This window comes from Scyliorhinus torazame, chromosome 10 (genome assembly GCF_047496885.1).
Source record: "Scyliorhinus torazame isolate Kashiwa2021f chromosome 10, sScyTor2.1, whole genome shotgun sequence".
NCBI lineage: Eukaryota > Metazoa > Chordata > Chondrichthyes > Carcharhiniformes > Scyliorhinidae > Scyliorhinus > Scyliorhinus torazame.
Genome location: NC_092716.1, coordinates 123,049,140 through 123,073,339, shown reverse-complemented (window position 1 = coordinate 123,073,339; position 24,200 = coordinate 123,049,140). Strand labels below are relative to the sequence as shown.

Genomic DNA, 24,200 nt, shown 5'->3' with positions numbered 1-24,200 from the left:
TCCAATTATTTACCCAATTCCTTTTTGAACGGTGCTATTGAATCTGCTGCAGATCATTGTAACTCACTGAAAAGAAATCCTTTTCATGTCCCCACAGATAATCTTGCCAATTATCTTCCACTGCTTTGCCATCTCGAGACCTCTCTCCCCTCTGTCATCAAACACTCCTAGCACTGGGTTAGATACTGAGTAAAGCTCCCTCTATACTGTCCCCATCAAATACGCGCAGGACTAGTACAGCACAGGGTTAGATACAGAATAAAGCTCCCTCTACACTGTCCCTATCAAACACTCCCAGCACAGCATGGTAGCACAGTGGTTAGCACAGTTGCTTCACAGCTCCAGGGTCCCAGATTCAATTCCCAGCTTGGGTCACTGTCTGTGCGGAGTTTGCACGTTCTCCCCGTGTCTGCGTGGGTTTCCTCCGGGTGCTCCAGTTTCCTCCACAGTCCAAAGATGTGCAGTGTTAGGTGGATTGGCTATGCTAAATTGCTATTAGGTTAGGTGGGGTTATGGGGCTAGGGTGGAGGTGTGGGCTTAAGTAGGGTGCTCTTTCCAAGAGTCGGTGCAGACTTGATGGGCCGAACTTTTGGCACTGTAAATTCTATGATTCTATGACGGGTACAAAGAACAAACAAAGAAATGTACAGCACAGGAACAGGCCCTTTGGCCCTCCAAGCCCGTGCCGACCATGCTGCCCGACTAAACTACAATCTTCTACATTTCCTGGGTCCGTATCCCTCTGTTCCCATCCTATTCATGTATTTGTCAAGATGCCCCTTAAATGTCCCTATCGTCCCTGCTTCCACCACCTCCTCCGGTAGCGAGTTCCAGGCACCCACTACCCTCTGCATAAAAAACTTGCCTCGTGCATCTACTCTAAACCTTGCCCCTCTCACCTTAAACCTATGCCCCCTAGTAATTGACCCCTCTACCCTGGGGAAAAGCCTCTGACTATCCACTCTGTCTATGCCCCTCATAATTTTGTAGACCTCTTATCAGGTCTCCCCTCAACCTCCTTCATTCCAGTGAGAACAAACCGAGTTTATTCAACCGCTCCTCATAGCTAATGCCCTCCATACCAGGCAACATTCTGGTATCTCTTCTGCACCCTCTCTAAAGCCTCCGCATCCTTCTGGTAGTGTGGCGACCAGAATTGACTACCTTCTCCACCTGTGTTGCCCCTTTCAATGACCTGTGGACCTGTACTCCTAGATCTCTTTGACTTTCAATACTCTTGAGGGTTCTACCATTCACTGTATATTCCCTACCTGCATTAGACCTTCCAAACTGCATTACCTCACATTTGTCCGGATTAAACTCCATCTGCCATCTCTCCGCCCAAATCTCCAAACAATCTAAATCCTGCTGTATCCTCTGACAGTCCTCATCGCTATCCGCAATTCCACCAACCTTTGTGTCGTCTGCAAACTTACTAATCAGACCAGTTACATTTTCCTCCAAATCATTTATATATACTACAAAGAGCAAAGGTCCCAGCACTGATCCCTGTGGAACACCACTGGTCACAGCCCTCCAATTAGAAAAGCATCCTTCCATTGCTACTCTCTGCCTTCTATGACCTAGCCAGTTCTGTATCCACCTTGCCAGCTCACCCCTGATCCCGTGTGACTTCACCTTTTGTACTAGTCTACCATGAGGGACCTTGTCAAAGGCCTTACTGAAGTCCATATAGCCAACATCCACTGCCCTACCTGCATCAATCATCTTAGTGACCTCCTCGAAAAACTCGATCAAGTTAGTGAGACACAACCTCGCCTTCACAAAACCGTGCTGCCTCTCACTAATACGTCCATTTGCTTCCAAATGGGAGTAGATCCTGTCTCGAAGAATTCTCTCCAGTAATTTCTCTACCACTGAAGTAAGGCTCACCAGCCTGTAGTTCCCTGGATTATCCTTGCTACCCTTCTTAAACAGAGGAACAACATTGGCTATTCTCCAGTCCTCCGGGACATCCCCTGAAGACAGTGAGGATCCAAAGATTTCTGTCAAGGCCTCAGCAATTTCCTCTCCAGCCTCCTTCAGTATTCTGGGGTAGATCCCATCAGGCCCTGGGGACTTATCTACCTTAATATTTTTTAAGACACCCAACACCTCGTCTTTTTGGATCTCAATGTGACCCAGGCTATCTACACACCCTTCTCCAGACTCAACATCTACCAATTTCTTCTCTTTGGTGAATGCTGATGCAAAGTATTCATTTAGTACCTCGCCCATTTCCTCTGGCTCCACACATAGATTCCCTTGCCTATCCTTCAGTGGGCCAACCCTTTCCCTGGCTACCCTCTTGCTTTTTATGTACGTGTAAAAAGCCTTGGGATTTTCCTTAACCCTATTTGCCAATGACTTTTCGTGACCCCTTCTAGCCCTCCGGACTCCTTGCTTAAGTTCCTTCCTACTTTCCTTATATTCCACGCAGGCTTCGTCTGTTCCCAGCCTTTTAGCCCTGACAAATGCCTCCTTTTTCTTTTTGACGAGGCCTACAATATCTCTCGTCATCCACGGGTCCCGAAAATTGCCGTATTTACCCTTCTTCCTGACAGGAACATGCCGGTCCTGAATTCCTTTCAACTGACACTTGAAAGCCTCCCACATGTCAGATGTTGATTTGCCCTCAAACATCCGCCCCCAATCTAGGTTCTTCAGTTCCCGCCTAATATTGTTATAATTAGCCTTCCCCCAATTTAGCACATTCATCCTAGGACCACTCTTATCCTTGTCCACCAGTACTTTAAAACTTACTGAATTGTGGTCACTGTTACCGAAATGCTCCCCTACTGAAACATCTACCACCTGGCCGGGCTCATTCCCCAATACCAGGTCCAGTACCGCCCCTTCCCTAGTTGGACTGTCTACATATTGTTTTAAGAAGCCCTCCTGGATGCTCCTTACAAACTCCGCCCCGTCTAAGCCCCTGGCACTAAGTGAGTCCCAGTCAATACTGGGGAAGTTGAAGTCTCCCATCACCACAACCCTGTTGTTTTTACTCTTTTCCAAAATCTGTCTACCTATCTGCTCCTCTATCTCCCACTGGCAGTTGGGAGGCCTGTAGTAAACCCCCAACATTGTGACTGCACCCTTCTTATTCCTGATCTCTACCCATATAGCCTCACTGTCCTCTGAGGTGTCCTCCCGCAGTACAGCTGTGATATTCTCCCGAACCAGTAGCGCAACTCCGCCTCCCCTTTTACATCCCCCTCTATCCCGCCTGAAACATCTAAATCCTGGAACGTTTAGCTGCCAATCCTGCCCTTCCCTCAACCAGGTCTCTGTAATGGCAACAACATCATAGTTCCAAGTACTAATCCAGCTCTAAGTTCATCTGCCTTACCCGTAATACTTCTTGCATTAAAACATATGCACTTCAGGCCACCAGACCCGCTGTGTTCAGCAACTTCTCCCTGTCTGCTCTGCCTCAGAGCCCCACTGTCCCTATTCCCTAGTTCTCCCTCAATGCTCTCACCTTCTGACCTATTGCTCCCGTGCCCACCCCCCTGCCATACTAGTTTAAACCCTCCCGTGTGACACTAGCAAACCTCACGGCCAGGATATTTATGCCTCTCCGGTTTAGATGCAACCCGACCTTATATAGGTCACACCTGCCCCGGAAGAGCTCCCAGTGGTCCAGATAACGGAAACCCTCCCTCCTACACCAGCTGTTTAGCCACGTGTTTAGCTGCTCTATCTTCCTATTTCTAGCCTCACTGGCACGTGGCACAGGGAGTAATCCCGAGATCACAACCCTAGAGGTCCTGTCTTTTAACTTTCTGCCTAGCTCCCTGAACTCCTGCTGCAGGACCTCATGCCCCTTCCTGCCTATGTCGTTAGTACCAATATGTACAACAACCTCTGCCTGTCTGCCCTCCCCCTTCAGGATGCCCTCTACCCGTTCGGAGACATCCTGGACCCTGGCACCAGGGAGGCAACATACCATCCTGGAGTCTCTTTCACGTCCACAGGTACAGCACGGGTTAGATACAGAGTAAAGCTCCCTCTACACTGTCCCGATCAAACACTTCCAGGACAGGTACAGCATGGAGTTAGGTACAGAATAAAGCTCCCCTTGCACGGTCCCCACTCCCTGGCCAGGTACAGAACTGATTATAGAATCACAGGAGGAAGCCATTCGACCAGTTGAATCAATACTGGCTCTCTGTCGAACAAACCAATCAGTCCCATTCCCCCGCTTGATCAATGGCCCAGCAAGTTTATTTCTTCAAGAGCCTGTTCAATTTTTTAAAAATTCATTCAACGTCTCTGATTCCTACACCCTCGTGGGCAGTGAGTTCTAGCTCATTACCAATCGCTGTGTCAAAACCTCCTTCCTCACACCCCAGTTGTACTTCTTCCCAAAACCTTAAATCTGTCTCCTAGTCCTTAAACATCTGCCAGTGGGAACAGCATGTTCTTGTCTGCTAAACCTGCCATTATCCTCTGTCAAATCTCACCTCAATCTCCTTCGTTCAAGGTGAACAACTCCAGCTTCTCCAACCTAATCTTGTAACTAAAATTTCCCCACTCCCTGGACCCATTCTGGCAAATATCCCTCCGCACCCTCTCGAGGACCCTCATCCTTCCTGAAGTGTGATGACCAGAACTGGATACAAAACAACAGTTGGGTCCTAACCAGAGTTTTATAAAGTTTCAGCGCAACTTCCCTGTTTTTGTACTTCATGCCTCTATTTATGAAGCATTCATGATTCACACACTATGTACATAATAAGCTATTGTCCCTCGCCTTGCAAGGAAGTTAATTATGGGAAGCAGACAGGAAAGTGGACTTGAGGCCATAATTAAATCAGCAGGCCCGAGGGGCAAAATGGCCTCCTGAGTGTACAATAAAAGTGTGAACGTGGCTCTGGGTACAATGTCCCCTCTTACGGTTGTTTTGCTCCATTTCTGCGCTGTGCTGTGAGCTTGTTATGTGGTGCCAGAAAGCACTGCGTGGGAGTACGCCGCTACCTGGAGATGGAAAACGTTCCAATTCCGCATTCTTGTTCAAAAGCTGCAAATATAACACAAAAAAAACACTTAATCCCAGAAACAAACTTCCTGGATCCCACACCCTGAGATAGCCCGGATCCTGTAAGTCTCTGCTGTAACTCGCACAGCATAATGAGTTCAAAACCAATCCACATCCAACATTTGTAGTGCCACCTCCCCCACATGGGGACACTGAGCCCAGTTATACTGCCCCCCCCCCCCCCCCCACATGGGACACGAAGCCAAGTTATACTGCCACCCCCCCCCCACCCCCCACCCCCCCCCCCCACCCCCACACACGGGACACTGAGCCGAGTTACACGCCCCCCCCCTCACACACACACACACACAGGACACTGAGCCCAGTTATACTGCCCCCCCCACAGGACACTGAGCCCAGTTACACTGCCCTCCCCACACAGTACACTGAGCCCAGTTACACTGCCCACCCCCACACAGGACACTGAGCCCAGTTACACTGACCGCCCCCCCCCCCCCCCCCACAAACACAGACACGACACTGAGCCCAGTTACACTGCCCCACCCCACCCCGCACAGGACACTGAGCCCAGTTACACTGACCCCCCCCGCACAGGACACTGAGCCCAGTTATACAGACCCCCCCCCCCACACACACACACACAGGACACTGAGCCCAGTTATACTGACCCCCCCCCCCTCCACACAGGACACTGAGCCCAGTTATACTGCACCCCCCCCCCCAAAGGACACTGAGCCCAGTTATACTGCACCCCCCCCCCCCAAAGGACACTGAGCCCAGTTACACTGGCACCCCCCCTCCCCCCCGCCGCACAGGACACTGAGCCCAGTTATACCGCCCCCCCCCCCCCCCCCCCCACACACACACACACACACACACACACACAGGACACTGAGCCCAGTTATACTGACCCCCCCCCCTCCACACAGGACACTGAGCCTAGTTACACTGACCACCCCCCCCCACACAGGACACTGAACAAAGAACAAACAAAGAACAAAGAAATGTACAGCACAGGAATAGGCCCTTCGGCCCTCCAAGCCCGTGCCGACCATGCTGCCCGACTAAACTACAATCTTCTACACTTCCTGGGTCCCGTATCCTTCTATTCCCATCCTATTCATATATTTGTCAAGATGCCCCTTAAATGTCCCTATCGTCCCTGCTTCCACTACCTCCTCCGGTAGCGAGTTCCAGGCACCCACTATCCTCTGCGTAAAAAACTTGCCTCGTACATCTAATCTAAACCTTGCCCCTCTCACCTTAAACCTATGCCCCCTAGTAATTGACCCCTCTACCCTGGGGAAAAGCCTCTGACCATCCACTCTGTCTATGCCCCTCATAATTTTTATATACCTCTATCAGGTCTCCCCTCAACCTCCTTCGTTCCAGTGAGAACAAACCGAGTTTATTCAATCGCTCCTCATAGCTAATGCCCTCCATACCAGGCAACATTTTGTTAAATCTCTTCTGCACCCTCTCTAAAGCCTCCACATCCTTCTGGTAGTGTGGCGACCAGAATTGAACACTATACTCCAAGTGTGGCCTAACTAAGGTTCTATACAGCTGCAACATGACTTGCCAATTCTTATACTCAATGCCCCGGCCAATGAAGGCAAGCATGCCGTATGCCTTCTTGACTACCTTCTCCACCTGTGTTGCCCCTTTCAATGACCTGTGGACCTGTACTCCTAGATCTCTTTGACTTTCAATACTCTTGAGGGTTCTACCATTCACTGTATATTCCCTACCTGCATTAGACCTTCCAAAATGCATTACCTCACATTTGTCCGGATTAAACTCCATCTGCCATCTCTCCGCCCAAGTCTCCAGACAATCTAAATCCTGCTGTATCCTCCGACAGTCCTCATCGCTATCCGCAATTCCACCAACCTTTGTGTCGTCTGCAAACTTACTAATCAGACCAGTTACATTTTCCTCCAAATCATTTATATATACTACAAAGAGCAAAGGTCCCAGCACTGATCCCTGTGGAACACCACTGGTCACAGCCCTCCAATTAGAAAAGCATCCCTCCATTGCTACTCTCTGCCTTCTGTGGCCTAGCCAGTTCTGTATCCACCTTGCCAGCTCACCCCTGATCCCGTGTGACTTCACCTTTTGTACTAGTCTACCATGAGGGGACCTTGTCAAAGGCCTTACTGAAGTCCATATAGACAACATCTACTGCCCTACCTGCATCAATCATCTTAGTGACCTCCTCGAAAAACTCTATCAAGTTAGTGAGACACGACCTCCCCTTCACAAAACCGTGCTGCCTCTCACTAATACGTCCATTTGCTTCCAAATGGGAGTAGATCCTGTCTCGAAGAATTCTCTCCAGTAATTTCCCTACCACTGAAGTAAGGCTCACCGGCCAGTAGTTCCCGGGATTATAACTGAGCCCAGTTATAACCCCCCCCCCCACACACACACACAGGACACTGAGCCCAGTTATACTGACCACCCCCCTCCACACAGGACACTGAGCCCAGTTATACTGAACGCCCCCAAAGGACACTGAGCCCAGTTATACTGTCGTCCCCCCCGCACAGGACACTGAGCCGAGTTACACTGCCCCACCCCCCACATAGGGCACTGAGCCCAGTTATACTGCCCCCACCCCACACTCACATACAGGACACTGAGCCCAGTTATACCGCCCCCCCCCCACCCCCACAGGACACTGAGCCCAGTTATAGTGCCCCCCGCCCCCCACACAGGACACTGAGCCGAGTTACACTGGTCCCCCCCCCCCCCCCCCCCCACACAGGACACGGAGCACAGTTCCACTGCACCCCCCCCACACAGGACGCTGAGCCGAGTTATACTGCCCCCCCACCCCCACGGGACACTGAACCCAGTTATACTGCCCCCGCCCCCCCCACACAGGACACTGAGCCGAGTTACACTGGCCCCCCCCCCACACAGGACGCTGAGCCCAGTTACACTGCCCCTCCCCCACACAGGACACTGAGCCCAGTTACACTGCCCCCACCCCCACACAGGACACGGAGCACAGTTCCACTGCACCCCCCCCACACAGGACGCTGAGCCGAGTTATACTGCCCCCCCCACCCCCACGGGACACTGAACCCAGTTATACTGCCCCCGCCCCCCCCACACAGGACACTGAGCCGAGTTACACTGCCCCCCCCCCCACACAGGACGCTGAGCCCAGTTACACTGCCCCCTCCCCCACACAGGACACTGAGCCCAGTTACACTGCCCCCACCCCCACACAGGACACGGAGCACAGTTCCACTGCACCCCCCCCACACAGGACGCTGAGCCGAGTTATACTGCCCCCGCCCCCCCACACAGGACACTGAGCCGAGTTACACTGTCCCCTCCCCCCCCCCCCCCCACACACAGGACACTGAGCCCAGTTACACTCCCCCCCCCCCCCCACACAGGACACTGAGCCCAGTTACACTGCCCCCCCCCCCCTCCCCCCCCGCACAACAAAGGACACTGAGCCCAGTTACACTGCCCCCCCCCCACATAGGGCACTGAGCCGAGTTATACTGCCCCCCCCCCAACACACACAGGACACTGAGCCCAGTTATACTGCCCCCCCCCCCCCACACAGGACACCAAGCCCAGTTACACTGCCCCCCCCCCCACACAGGACACTGAGCCCAGTTACACTCCCCCCCCCCCCCCCACACAGGACACTGAGCCCAGTTACACTGCCCCCCCCCCTCACAACAAAGGACACTGAGCCCAGTTACACTGCCCCCCCCCCCCACATAGGGCACTGAGCCGAGTTATACTGCCCCCCCCCCCCCACACAGGACACTGAGCCCAGTTATACTGCCCCCCCCACACAGGACACTGAGCCCAGTTACACTGACCACCCCCCCCCCCCCCCCCCCACACACACACACACACAGGACACTGAGCCCAGTTATACTGCCCCCCTCCCCACGCAGGACACTGAGCCCAGTTATACTGCCCCCCCCCCCCACACACACACACAATGACGCTGAGTCCAGTTATACTGCCCCCCCCCACACACAGGACACTGAGCCCAGTTATAATGCCCCCCACACACAGGACACTGAGCCCAGTTACACATCTCCCCCCCCCCCCCCACACACAGGACACAAAGCCCAGTTATACTGCCCCCCGCAAAACAGGACACTGAGCCAAGTTATACTCCGCCCGCCCCCCCCCCCCCCCCCCCCCCCCAAACGGGACACTGAGCCCAGTTTCACTGCCCCACCCACCCCCACACAGAACACAGAGCCCAGTTATACTTCTCCCCCCCCCCCCCCCCCCCTCCCACACAGGACACTGAGCCGAGTTACACTGCCCCACCCCCCACATAGGGCACTGAGCCCAGTTATACTGCCCACCCCCCCACACAGGACACTGAGCCCAGTTACACAGCCCCCACCCCCCACAAAGGGTACTGAGTCCAGTTATATTGCCCTCGCACCCCCACACAGGACACTGAGCCCAGTTATACTGCACCCCCCTCAACACAGGACACTGAGCCCAGTTACACTGCCCCCCCCCACACAGGACACTGAGCCCAGTTACACTGCCCCCCCTCCCCCCACACAGGACACTGAGCTGAGTTACACTGCCCCCCCCACACACAGGACACTGAGCTGAGTTACACTGCTCCCCCCCCCCCCACACACACACACACAGGACACTGAGCCAAGTTATACTGCCCCCCCCCCCCCACACAGGACACCGAGCCCAGTTACACTGCCCCCCCCCCCCCCCGCCCCCCCACACAGGGCACTGAGCCCAGTTATACTGCCCCCACCCCACACACACACATACAGGACACTGAGCCCAGTTACAATGCCCCCACCCCCCACACAGGACACTGAGCCCAGTTATAGTGCCCCCGCCCCCCCACACGGGACACTGAGCACAGTTCCACTGCACCCCCCCCACACAGGACGCTGAGCCGAGTTATACAGCCCCCCCCCCCCCCAACGGGACACTGAGCCCAGTTATATTGCCCCCGCCCCCCCACACAGGACACTGAGCCCAGTTATACTGCACCCCCCAACACAGGACACTGAGCCCAGTTACACTGCCCCCCCCCCACACAGGACACTGAGCCCAGTTACACTGCCCCCCCCTCCCCCCCACACAGGACACTGAGCTGAGTTACACTGCCCCCCCCACACACAGGACACTGAGCTGAGTTACACTGCTCTCCCCCCCCCCCCCCCCACACACACACACAGGACACTGAGCCAAGTTATACTGCCCCCCCCCCCCCCCACACAGGACACCGAGCCCAGTTACACTGCCCCCCCCCGCCCCCCCACACAGGACACTGAGCCCAGGTATACTGTCCCCCCCCGCACAGGACACTGAGCCCAGTTACACTGACCCCCCCCCCCCCCCCACACACACACACACACACACACACACACAGGACACTGAGCCCAGTTATACTGCCCCCCTCCCATGCAGGACACTGAGCCCAGTTATACTGCCCCCCCCCCCCCCACACACAGGACACTGAGCCCAGTTATACTGCCCCCCCCCACACACATACAGGACACTGAGCCCAGTTATAGAACATAGAACATAGAACAATACAGCGCAGTACAGGCCCTTCGGCCCACGATGTTGCACAGAAACAAAAGCCATCTAACCTACACTATGCCATTATCATCCATATGTTTATCCAATAAACTTTTAAATGCCCTCAATGTTGGCGAGTTCACTACTGTAGCAGGTAGGGCATTCCACGGCCTCACTACTCTTTGCGTAAAGAACCTACCTCTGACCTCTGTCCTATATCTATTACCCCTCAGTTTAAAGTTATGTCCCCTCGTGCCAGCCATTTCCATCCGCGGGAGAAGGCTCTCACTGTCCACCCTATCTAACCCCCTGATCATTTTGTATGCCTCTATTAAGTCTCCTTTTAACCTTCTTCTCTCCAACGAAAACAACCTCAAGTCCATCAGCCTTTCCTCATAAGATTTTCCCTCCATACCAGGCAACATCCTGGTAAATCTCCTCTGCACCCGCTCCAAAGCCTCCACGTCCTTCCTATAATGCGGTGACCAGAACTGTACGCAATACTCCAAATGCGGCCGTACCAGAGTTCTGTACAGCTGCAACATGACCTCCTGACTCCGGAACTCAATCCCTCTACCAATAAAGGCCAACACTCCATAGGCCTTCTTCAGGCCTATGGCTGACTGTAAATCAGGAAGGATACAAAAGGTGTGGCTGAAGTGCCTTTAGAAACAGAGTGCTGGAAGCAAACAGAGTGTATCTGAGTTTGGGTAAGGCTGAGTTCGGGTAAGAGGTGAGTGAGGGCTGTGTTTTTTGGAGTTTGGTGTTTGGGGTTGAGTTTCCAAAAAAAAAAATCCAATTAATTAAGTAAATTAATTAACTAGTTAAGGGAATTTGGTGCTCATCTTAAGGAGGTGCAGAGAAGCAGACCTGTGAGGGAGTCTCGGGAGCAATTGCATCACAGCCAGCAGGTATGTGATTGGCTTGTGACTGGTAAGTGATTTTTCTCTCTTTGACTTTCTCTTAGCTGTGTAGTGTAGTTCAAATTTAACTTCAGGTTTAAGTCATGGCAGTAGAGCTCAGACCCGTGTCATGCTCCTCTTGTGAGATGTGGCAAGTCAGGGACCCTTCTGGTGTCCCTGACTCCTTCATCTGCAAGAAGTGTGTCCAACTGCAGCTCCTGTTAGACCGCTTGACGGCTCTGGAGCTGCGGATGGATTCACTTTGGAGCATCCGCGATGCTGAGGAAGTTGTGGATGGCACATTCAGTGAGTTGGTCACACCGCAGATTAAAATTACTGAGGCAGATAGGGAATGGGTGACCAAAAGACAGAGCAAGAGTAGGAAGGCAGTGCAGGGATCCCCTGCGGTCATCTCCCTCCGAAACAGATTTACCGTTTTGGAAACTGTTGGGGGAGATGGCTCACCAGGGGAAGGTGGCAGCAGCCAGGTTCATGGCACCGTGGCTGGCTCTGCTGCACAGAAGGGCGGGAAAAAGAGTGGCAGAGCTATAGTGATAGGGGATTCAATTGTAAGGGGAATAGACAGGCGTTTCTGCGGACGCAAACGAGAATCCAGGTTGGTATGTTGCCTCCCTGGTGCAAGGGTCAAGGATGTCTCGGAGCGGCTGCAGGGCATTCTGGAGGGGGAGGGTGAACAGCCAGCTGTCGTGGTGCATATAGGCACCAACGATATAGGTAAAAAACGGGATGAGGTCCTACAAGCTGAATTTAGGGAGTTAGGAGTTAAACTAAAAAGTAGGACCTCAAAGGTAGTAATCTCAGGATTGCTACCAGTGCCACGTGATAGTCAGAGTAGGAATGACAGCATAGCTAGGATGAATACGTGGCTTGAGAGATGGTGCAAGAGGGAGGGTTTCAAATTCCTGGGACATTGGGACCGGTTCTGGGGACGGAAACAAAAGGCAGGAAGGGAGAGTGTGTAAAGCATGACCAGAGAAAGCAGGGCAGAGAGCAAGGAAAGTCTACATTAAACTGCATTTATTTCAATGCAAGGGGCCTGACGGGCAAAGCGGATGAACTCAGGGCATGGATGGGCACATGGGACTGGGATATTATAGCTATGACTGAAACATGGCTAAGGGAGGGGCAGGACTGGCAGCTCAATGTTCCGGGGTACAGATGCTATAGAAAGGATAGAACAGGAGGTAAGAGAGGAGGGGGAGTGGCGTTTTTGATTAGGGAGAACATCACGGCAGTGCTTAGAGGGGATATATCCGAGGGTTCGCCCACTGAGTCGATATGGGTGGAACTGAAAAATAAGAAGGGAGAGATCACCTTGATAGGACTGTACTACAGGCCCCCAAATAGTCAGCGGGAAATTGAGGAGCAAATATGTAAGGAGATTACAGATAGCTGCAAGAATAATAGGGTGGTAATAGTAGGGGACTTTAACTTTCCCAACATTGACTGGGACAGCCATAGCATTAGGGGCTTGGATGGAGGGATATTTGTTGAGTGTATTCAGGAGGAATTTCTCATTCAGTATGTGGATGGACAGACTAGAGAGGGGGCAAAACTTGACCTCGTCTTGGGAAATAAGGAAGGGCAAGTGACAGAAGTGTTAGTGAGGGATCACTTTGGGACAAGTGACCATAACTCCATTAGTTTTAAGATAGCTATGGAGAATGATAGGTCTGGCCCAAGAGTTAAAATTCTTAATTGGCGCAAGGCCAATTTTGATGGTATCAGACAGGAACTTTCAGAGGTAGATTGGGGGAGACTGTTGGCAGGCAAAGGGACGGCTGGTAAATGGGAGGCTTTTAAAAATGTGTGAACCAGGGTTCAGGGTAAGCACATTCCCTTTAGAGTGAAGGGCAAGGCTGGTAGATGTAGGGAACCCTGGATGACTCGAGATATTGAGACTCTGGTCAAAAATAAGGAGGCATATGACGTACATAAACAACTGGGATCAAGTGGATCCCTTGAAGAGTATAGAGATTGTCGAAATAGAGTTAAGAGGGAAATCAGGAGGGCAAAAAGGGGACATGAAATTGCTTTGGCAAATAATGCAAAGGAGAATCCAAAGAGCTTCTACAGATACATAAAGGGAAAAAGAGTAACTAGGGACAGAGTAGGGCCTCTTAAGGATCAACAAGGACATCTATGTGCAGAGCCACAAGAGTTGGGTGAGATCCTGAATGAATATTTCTCATCGGTATTCACGGTGGAGAAAGGCATGGATGTTAGGAAACTAAGGGAAATAAATAGTGATGTCTTGAGAAGTGTGCATATTACAGAGGAGGAGGTGCTGGAAGTCTTAAAGCGCATCAAGGTAGATAAATCCCCGGGACCTGATGAAATGTATCCCAGGATGTTGTGGGAGGCTAGGGAGGAAATTGCGGGTCCCCTAACCGAGATATTTGAATCATCGGCAGCCACAGGTGAGGTGCCTGAAGATTGGAGAGTGGCGAATGTTGTGCCCTTGTTTAAGAAGGGCAGCAGGGAAAAGCCTGGGAACTACAGACCGGTGAGCCTAACGTCTGTAGTAGGTAAGTTGCTAGAAGGTATTCTGAGAGACAGGATCTACAAGCATTTAGAGAGGCAAGGACTGATTCGGGGCAGTCAGCATGGCTTTGTGCGTGGAAAATCATGTCTCACAAATTTGATTGAGTTTTTTGAGGGGGTGACCAAGAAGGTAGATGAGGGCAGTGCAGTAGACGTTGTCTACATGGACTTTAGCAAAGCCTTTGACAAGGTACCGCATGGTCGGTTGTTGCAGAAGGTTAAAGCTCACGGGATCCAGGGTGAGGTTGCCAATTGGATTCAAAATTGGCTGGACGACAGAAGACAGAGGGTGGTTGTAGAGGGTTGTTTTTCAAACTGGAGGCCTGTGACCAGTGGTGTGCCTCAGGGATCGGTGCTGGGTCCACTGTTATTTGTGATTTATATTAATGATTTGGATGAGAATTTAGGAGGCATGGTTAGTAAGTTTGCAGATGACACCAAGATTGGTGGCACAGTGGATAGTGAAGAAGGTTATCTAGGATTGCAACGGGATCTTGATCAATTAGGCCAGTGGGCCGACGAATGGCAGATGGAGTTTAATTTAGATAAATGTGAGGTGATGCATTTTGGCAGATCGAATCACGCCAGGACCTACTCAGTTAATGGTATGGCGTTGGGGAGAGTTATAGAACAAAGAGATCTAGGAGTACAGGTTCATAGCTCCTTGAAGGTGGAGTCGCAGGTGGACAGGGTGGTGAAGAAGGCATTCGGCATGCTTGGTTTCATTGGTCAGAACATTGAATACAGGAGTTGGGACGTCTTGTTGAAGTTGTACAAGACATTGGTACGGCCACACTTGGAATACTGTGTGCAGTTCTGGTCACCCTATTATAGAAAGGATATTATTAAACTAGAAAGAGTGCAGAAAGGATTTACTAGGATGTTACTGGGACTTGATGGTTCGAGTTATAAGGAGAGGCTGGATAGACTGGGACTTTTTTCCCTGGAGCGTAGGAGGCTTAGGGGTGATCTTATAGAGGTCTATAAAATAATGAGGGGCATAGATAAGATAGATAGTCAACATCTTTTCCCAAAGGTAGGGGAGTCTAAAACTAGAGGGCATGGGTTTAAGGTGAGAGGGGAGAGATTCAGAAGGGCCCAGCGGGGCAATTTCTTCACTCAGAGGGTAGTGAGTGTCTGGAATGTGCTGCCAGAGGTAGTAGTAGAGGCGGGTACAATTGTGTCTTTTAAAAAGCATTTATAAAGTTACAGGGGTAAGATGGGTATAGAGGGTTATGGGCCAAGTGCGGGCAACTGGGACTAGCTTAATGGTTAAAAACTGGGCGGCATGGACTGGTTGGGCCGAAGGGCCTGTTTCCATGCTGTAAACTTCTATGATTCTATGACACTGCGCCCAGTTATACTGCCACCCCCACAGGACACTAAGCCCAGTTATACTGCCCCCCCACACGGGACACTGAGCCCAGTTATACTGCCCCCCCACACGGGACACTGAGCCCAGTTATACTGCCCCCCACCCCCCACACAGGACACTGAGCCGAGTTACACTGCCCCCACCACCCCACACAGGACACTGAGCCCAGTTACACTGCCCCCCCCCACCCCACCCAGGACGCTGAGCCAAGTGACACTGCCCCCCCCCACCCCCACGGGACACTGAGCCCAGTTATACTGCCACCCCCCCCCCCCCCCACACACACACACAGGACACTGAGCCTAGTTACACTGCCCCCCCCCTCATAGGGCATTGAGCCGAGTTATACTGCCTCCCCCCCTCCCCCCCCACACACACACACACACAGATACAGGACACTGAGCCCAGTTATACTGCCCCCCCCCGCACACAGGACACTGAGCCCAGTTACACTGCCCCCCCCCCACACACAGGTCACTGAGCCCAGTTATACTGACCCCACCCCACAGGACACTGAGCCCAGTTACACTGCCCCCCCCCCCACACACACACACAGGACACTGAGCCCAGTTACACTGCCCCCCCCACATGGGACACTGAGCCCAGTTATACTGCCCCCCCTCCACAAAGGACACTGAGCCCAGTTATACTCCCCCCCCCTCCCACCCCCCCACACACACACAGGACACTGAGCCGAGTTACACTGCCCCCCCCCCTCATAGGGCATTGAGCCGAGTTATACTGCCTCCCCCCTCCCCCCCCACACACACACACACACAGATACAGGACACTGAGCCCAGTTATACTGCCCCCCCGCCCCCGCCCCCCCGCACACAGGACACTGAGCCCAGTTACACTGCCCCCCCCCCCCACACACAGGTCACTGAGCCCAGTTATACTGACCCCACCCCACAGGACACTGAGCCCAGTTACACTGCCCCCCCCCCACACACACACACAGGACACTGAGCCCAGTTACACTGCCCCCCCCACACGGGACACTGAGCCCAGTTATACTGCCCCCCCTCCACAAAGGACACTGAGCCCAGTTATACTCCCCCCCCCCCACCCCCCCACACACACACAGGACACTGAGCCCAGTTATACTGCCCCCCCACACACAGGACACAGAGCCCAGTTATACTGCCCCACCCCCCACAGGACACTGAGCCCAGTTATACTGCCCCCCCCCACACAGGACGCTGAGCCCAGTTATACTGCCCCCCCCCCCCACACACACACAGGTCACTGAGCCCAGTTATACTGACCCCCCCTCAACACAGGACACTGAGCCCATTTATACTGCCCCCCCCCCACAGGACACTGAGCCGAGTTACACTGCCCCCCCCTCACACACACACACACACATACAGGACACTGAGCCCAGTTATACTGCCCCCCCCTCATAGGGCACTGAGCCGAGGTACACTGCCCCCCCCCCCACACATAGGACACTGAGCCCCGTTATACAGCCCCCCCCCCCCCCCCAGACACACACACAGGATTATACTGCCAGTTGTAGTGCCCCCTCCCCCACACACACATTCACACAGGACATTGTGCCCTGTTATACTGCCCCCCCCCCCCCACACACACAGGACACTGAGCCCAGTTACACTGCGCCCCCCCCGCACACACACACAGGACACTGAGCCCATTTATACTGCCCCCCCCCCCACACAGGTCACTGAGCCCAGTTACACTGCCCCCCCCCCCCCACACACACACAGGACACTGTGCCCTGTTATACTGCACCCCCCCCCCACACACAGGACACTGAGCCCAGTTATACTGCCCCCCCCCACACACAGGACACTGAGCCCAGTTATACTGCCCCCCCCCACCCCACACAGGACCCTGAGCCCAGTTATACTGCCCCCCCCCCCCCACACAGGTCACTGAGCCCAGTTACACTGCCACCCCCCCCACACACACAGGACACTGAGCCCAGTTACACTGCCCCCCCCCCCCACACACACACAGGACACTGTGCCCTGTTATACTGCACCCCCCCCTCCCCACACACAGGACACTGAGCCCAGTTATACTGCCCCCCCCCACACACAGGACACTGAGCCCAGTTATACTGCCCCCCACAACACACAGGACCCTGAGCCCAGTTATACTGCCCCCCCCCCCCACACAGGTCACTGAGCCCAGTTATACTGACCCCACCCCACAGGACACTGAGCCCAGTTACACTGCCCCCCCCCCACACACACACACAGGACACTGAGCCCAGTTACACTGCCCCCCCCACATGGGACACTGAGCCCAGTTATACTGCCCCCCCTCCACAAAGGACACTGAGCCCAGTTATACTCCCCCCCCCTCCCACCCCCCCACACACACACAGGACACTGAGCCGAGTTACACTGCCCCCCCCCTCATAGGGCATTGAGCCGAGTTATACTGCCTCCCCCCTCCCCCCCCACACACACACACACACAGATACAGGACACTGAGCCCAGTTATACTGCCCCCCCGCCCCCCCCCCCCGCACACAGGACACTGAGCCCAGTTACACTGCCCCCCCCCCCCCACACACAGGTCACTGAGCCCAGTTATACTGACCCCACCCCACAGGACACTGAGCCCAGTTACACTGCCCCCCCCCCACACACACACACAGGACACTGAGCCCAGTTACACTGCCCCCCCCACACGGGACACTGAGCCCAGTTATACTGCCCCCCCTCCACAAAGGACACTGAGCCCAGTTATACTCCCCCCCCCCCCCACCCCCCCACACACACACAGGACACTGAGCCCAGTTATACTGCCCCCCCACACACAGGACACAGAGCCCAGTTATACTGCCCCACCCCCCACAGGACACTGAGCCCAGTTATACTGCCCCCCCCCCACACAGGACGCTGAGCCCAGTTATACTGCCCCCCCCCCCACACACACACAGGTCACTGAGCCCAGTTATACTGACCCCCCCTCAACACAGGACACTGAGCCCATTTATACTGCCCCCCCCCACAGGACACTGAGCCGAGTTACACTGCCCCCCCCTCACACACACACACACACATACAGGACACTGAGCCCAGTTATACTGCCCCCCCCTCATAGGGCACTGAGCCGAGGTACACTGCCCCCCCCCCACACATAGGACACTGAGCCCCGTTATACAGCCCCCCCCCCCCCCCAGACACATACACAGGATTATACTGCCAGTTGTAGTGCCCCCTCCCCCACACACACATTCACACAGGACATTGTGCCCTGTTATACTGCCCCCCCCCCCCCACACACACAGGACACTGAGCCCAGTTACACTGCGCCCCCCCCGCACACACACACAGGACACTGAGCCCATTTATACTGCCCCCCCCCCACACAGGTCACTGAGCCCAGTTACACTGCCCCCCCCCCCCCCCACACACACACAGGACACTGTGCCCTGTTATACTGCACCCCCCCCCCCACACACAGGACACTGAGCCCAGTTATACTGCCCCCCCCCACACACAGGACACTGAGCCCAGTTATACTGCCCCCCCCCCACCCCACACAGGACCCTGAGCCCAGTTATACTGCCCCCCCCCCCCCCACACAGGTCACTGAGCCCAGTTACACTGCCACCCCCCCCACACACACAGGACACTGAGCCCAGTTACACTGCCCCCCCCCCCCCACACACACACAGGACACTGTGCCCTGTTATACTGCACCCCCCCCTCCCCACACACAGGACACTGAGCCCAGTTATACTGCCCCCCCCCACACACAGGACACTGAGCCCAGTTATACTGCCCCCCACAACACACAGGACCCTGAGCCCAGTTATACTGCCCCCCCCCCCCCACACAGGTCACTGAGCCCAGTTACACTGCCACCCCCCCCACACACACAGGACACTGAGCCCAGTTATACTGCCCCCCCCCCCACATCGGGCACTGAGCCGAGGTACACTGCCCCCCCCCCCCACACATAGGACACTGAGCCCCGTTATACTGCCCCCCCCCAGACACACACACAGGATTATACTGCCCTCTCCCCCACACACACATTCACACAGGACACTGTGCCCTGTTATACTGCACCGCCCCCCCCCCCACACACACAGGACACTGAGCCCAGTTATACTGCCCCCCCCCCCCCACACAGGACACTGAGCCCAGTTATACTGCCCCCACCCCCCACACGGGTCACTGAGCCCAGTTACACTGCCCCCCCCCACACACACAGGACACTGAGCCCAGTTATACTGCCCCCGCCACACACAGGACACTGAGCCCAGTTATACTACCCCCCCACCCCCACACAGGACACTGAGCCGAGTTGCACTCCGCCCCCTGCGCCCCAAATAGGGCACTGAGCCCATTTATACTACCCTCCCCCCCCACATATACAGGACACTGAGCCCAGTTATACTGCACCCCCCCCCCCCCCCACACACAGGACACTGAGCCGAGTTACACTGCCCCCACCCACACACACAGGACACTGACCCCAGTTATACTGCCCCCCCACAAATACACAGGACACTGAGCCCAGTTATACTGCCCCCCCCCTCACACAGGACACTGAGCCCCGTTATACTGCCCCCCCCTCACACAGGACACTGAGCTCAGTTATACTGTCCCCTCCCCCCCACACACACACAGGATACTGAGCCCAGTTATACTGCCCCCCCCCCCCCCCCCCACACACACACACACACACACACACAGCCCAGTTATACTGCCCCCTCCCACACACACACACACACATACAGGACACTGAGCCCAGTTCCCGTTATACTGCCCCCCCCCCCCCCCCCCCCCCAGACACACACACAGGATTATACTGCCAGTTGTACTGCCCCCTCCCCCACACACACATTAACACAGGACACTGTGCCCTGTTATACTGCCCCCCCCCCCCCACACACAGGACACTGAGCCCAGTTATACTGCCCCCCCCACTTAGGGCACTGAGCCCAGTTATACTGCTCCCCCCCCCCCCACGCAGGTCACTGAGCCCAGTTACACTGCCCCCCCCCCCCACACACACAGGACACTGAGCCCAGTTATACTGCCCCCCCCACACACAGAACACTGAGCCCAGTTATACTACCCCCCCCCCCCCCCCCCCACACAGGACACTGAGCCGAGTTGCACTCCGCCCCCCAAATAGGGCACTGAGCCCATTTATACTACCCTCCCCCCCCCCCCCCCCCACATATACAGGACACCGAGCCCAGTTATACTGCACCCCCCCCCACACACACAGGACATTGAGCCGAGTTACACTGCCCCCACCCACCCACACAGGACACGGAGCCCAGTTATACTGCCCCCCCACAAATACACAGGACACTGAGCCCAGTTATACTGCCCCCCCCCTCACACAGGACACTGAGCCCCGTTATACTGCCCCCCCCTCACACAGGACACTGAGCTCAGTTATACTGTCCCCTCCCCCCCACACACACACAGGATACTGAGCCCCGTTATACTGCCCCCCCCCCCCCAGACACACACACAGGATTATACTGTCAGTTATACTGCCCCCTCCCCCACACACACATTCACACAGGACACTGTGCCCTGTTATACTGCACCCCCCCCCCCACACACACAGGACACTGAGCCCAGTTATACTGCCCCCCCCCCACACACAGGACACTGAGCCCAGTTATACTGCCCCCCCCCCCACACAGGACACTGAGCCCAGTTATACTGCCCCCACCCCCCACACAGGTCACTTCCCCCCACACACACAGGACACTGAGCCCAGTTATACTGCCCCCCCACACACAGGACACTGAGCCCAGTTATACTACCCCCCCACCCCCACACAGGACACTGAGCCGAGTTGCACTCTGCCCCCCGCGCCCCAAATAGGGCACTGAGCCCATTTATACTACCCTCCCCCCCCCACACACAGGACACTGAGCCGAGTTACACTGCCCCCACCCACACACACAGGACACTGAGCCCAGTTATACTGCCCCCCACAAATACACAGGACACTGAGCCCAGTTATACTGCCCCCCCCCTCACACAGGACACTGAGCCCCGTTATACTGCCCCCCCCTCACACAGGACACTGAGCTCAGTTATACTGTCCCCTCCCCCCCACACACACACAGGATACTGAGCCCAGTTGTACTGCACCCCCCCCCACACACACACACACACACAGGATACTGAGCCCAGTTGTACTGCCTCCCCCCCACACACACACAGGATACTGAGCCCAGTTATACTGCCCGCCCCCCCCCCCCCCCATACACACACACACCGGATACTGAGCCCAGTTGTACTGCCCCCCCCCCCCACACACACACAGGATACTGAGCCCAGTTGTACTGCCCCCCCCCCCACACACACAGGAGACTGAGCCCAGTTATACTGCCCCCCCCCCCCCCCCCCACACACACACACAGGACACTCAGCCCAGTTATACTGCCCCCCCAGGGAATGAAGGGGCTTAGAGGGATGACTGTCAGGGAAGCACCGATGGCTACCCGGCGAAATTCTATAAGGAGTTCACAGCGGACCTGGCACCACATCTCTTGGGGTCATTTGCAGCAGCATGATGGTACAGTGGTTAGCACTGCTGCCTCGCAGCTCCAGAGTCCCAGGTTCAATTCCGGCCTCGGGTGACAATACATCTGGGGTTTGCACTTTCTCCCCGTGACTGCGTGGGTTTCCTCCAGGTGCTCCAATTTCCTTCCACAGTCCAAAGATGTGCAGGTTATGTGGATTGGATTGGCCATGCTAAATTGGCTCTCAGTGTCCAAAAGGTTAGGTCGGGTTACTGAGTTATGGGGATGGGGTGGAAGCGTGGACTTGTGTCGTAAGTTCTTTCCAAGAGCCGGTGCAGACCCGCTGGGCCGAATGGCCTCCTCCTGCAGTGTAAATTCTCAGATTTTAGGCGTTGGAGAAGCTGCCGGAGACGATGACACAGGCAGCGATCACGTTCATACCAAAAAAGGGGAAGGACCTGTTGGAATGTGGGTTGTATAGGCCCTTGATGGTGGCGGGAAGGATGGATGATTGTCTCCTGGGGGTGGTTGCTGAGGACCAAACAGGCAGCTTTCTAGTGATATAAGGAGGCTGTTAAAAGTGATCATGACCTTGTCGAGAGCCCAGGTGCTGGAGGTAGTGCTGTCCATGAACGTGCAGAAGGTATTCAACCGGGTGGGGTGGTGGTACCTGTGTGAAAGTTAGAGTTTATGGCTGTTATACATGGCACCGATGGCGAGTGTGGGGACCAATGACATGGTAAGTGACTTTGTGTGGAGGTTCGCTCCAGAAAGTTCATAAGTTGACAGACGAGTGTGAGAAGTGTGGGCGGGGACCAGCGAACCATGCATGTTTGTTCTGGGGCTGCAAACAGTTAGAGAGATTCGGGGCGGGTCAAGGATAGTGGGGGTGGAGGTTGAGCGACCTATTGGTGGCGATAAAAAGGGGAGAATTTGCACAAACTGTATAGTTGTGTGTTGGGGAGTTTGTTCCCCAAATTGTTTAGGTTTTGTAACCTTTTATTTAATTTTTTTGAATTTTAAAAATACATTTAGAGTATCCAATTCATTTTTTTTCAATTAAGGGGCAATTTAGCGTGGCCAATCCACCTACTCTGCACATATTTTGGGTTGTGGGGGTGAAACGCACGCAGACACGGGGAGAATGTACAAACTCCAGACGGACAGTGACCCAGAGTCGGGATCAAACCTGGGACTGCGGCGCCGTGAGACAGCAGTGCTAACCACTACGCCATCGTGCTGCCCTTTGGAACCTTTTATTAACGTTTAGAATATAATACATTTTTAAAAAATAAGAAGGCATGTGGTATACTTGCCTTTATTAGCCAAGGCAAAGAGTTTAAGAACAGGGAGGTTATGGTAGAACTGGATAAAACATTGGTTAGACCACAGCTAGAGTATTGTGTTCTGGAATCCACACTATAGGACGGATTTGATAACACTGGAATGGGTGCGTAGAAGATTTACCAGGATGTTGCCTGGGCCGGAGTGTGTTAGTTATGAAGAGAGATTGGATAGACTTGGAAATGGGAAGGGTTGTAAAGTAATACTTTGTCTCCGTGTTTACAAAAGAAGTGAATGATTCAGATATAGTAGTCCAGGAGGAACACTGAGATATTTGATTTTTATGTCATCATTGGCTACAGGAATAGTGCCAGAGGACTGGAGGATAGCAAATGTGGTCCCTTTGTTCAAGAAGGGGAGTAGAGACAACCCCGGCAACTATAGACCGGTGAGCCTCACGTCTGTTGTGGGTAAACTCTTGGAGGGGATTATAAGAGACAAGATTTATAATCATCTAGATAGGAATAATATGATTAGGGATAGTCAGCATGGCTTTGTGAAGGGTAGGTCATGCCTCACAAACCTCAGTGAGTTCTTTGAGAAGGTGACTGAACAGGTAGATGAGGGTAGAGCAGTTGATGTGGTGTATATGGATTTCAGTAAAGCGTTTGATAAGGTTCCCCACGGTAGGCTACTGCAGAAAATACGGAGGCTGGGGATTGAGGGTGATTTAGAGATGTGGATCAGAAATTGGCTAGTTGAAAGAAGACCGAGGGTGGTGGTTGTTGGGAAATGTTCAGAATGGAGTTCAGTTACAAGTGGCGTACCACAAGGATCTGTTCTGGGGCCGTTGCTGTTTGTCATTTTTATCAATGACCTAGAGGAGGGCGCAGAAGGGTGATTGAGTAAATTTGCAGACGACACTAAAGTCAGTGGTGTTGTCGACAGTGCGGAAGGATGTAGCATGTTACAGAGGGACATAGATAAGCTGCAGAGCTGGGCTGAGAGGTGGCAAATGGA

At 54.1% G+C, this 24,200-nt stretch overlaps 1 protein-coding gene across 2 annotated transcripts in view; it reads right to left on the bottom strand.

Annotated features, from left to right (window-relative positions):
- The window catches only part of LOC140430899 (docking protein 4-like), a 1,455,358-nt gene that overhangs the window by 2,785 nt on the left and 1,428,373 nt on the right, over positions 1–24,200 (bottom strand). For both annotated transcript variants that reach the window (XM_072518685.1, XM_072518686.1), the window contains exon 7: positions 4,903–5,026. In XM_072518685.1, coding sequence (XP_072374786.1) covers positions 4,903–5,026 — 124 coding nt within the window. The remainder of the gene's footprint in view (positions 1–4,902; positions 5,027–24,200) is intronic.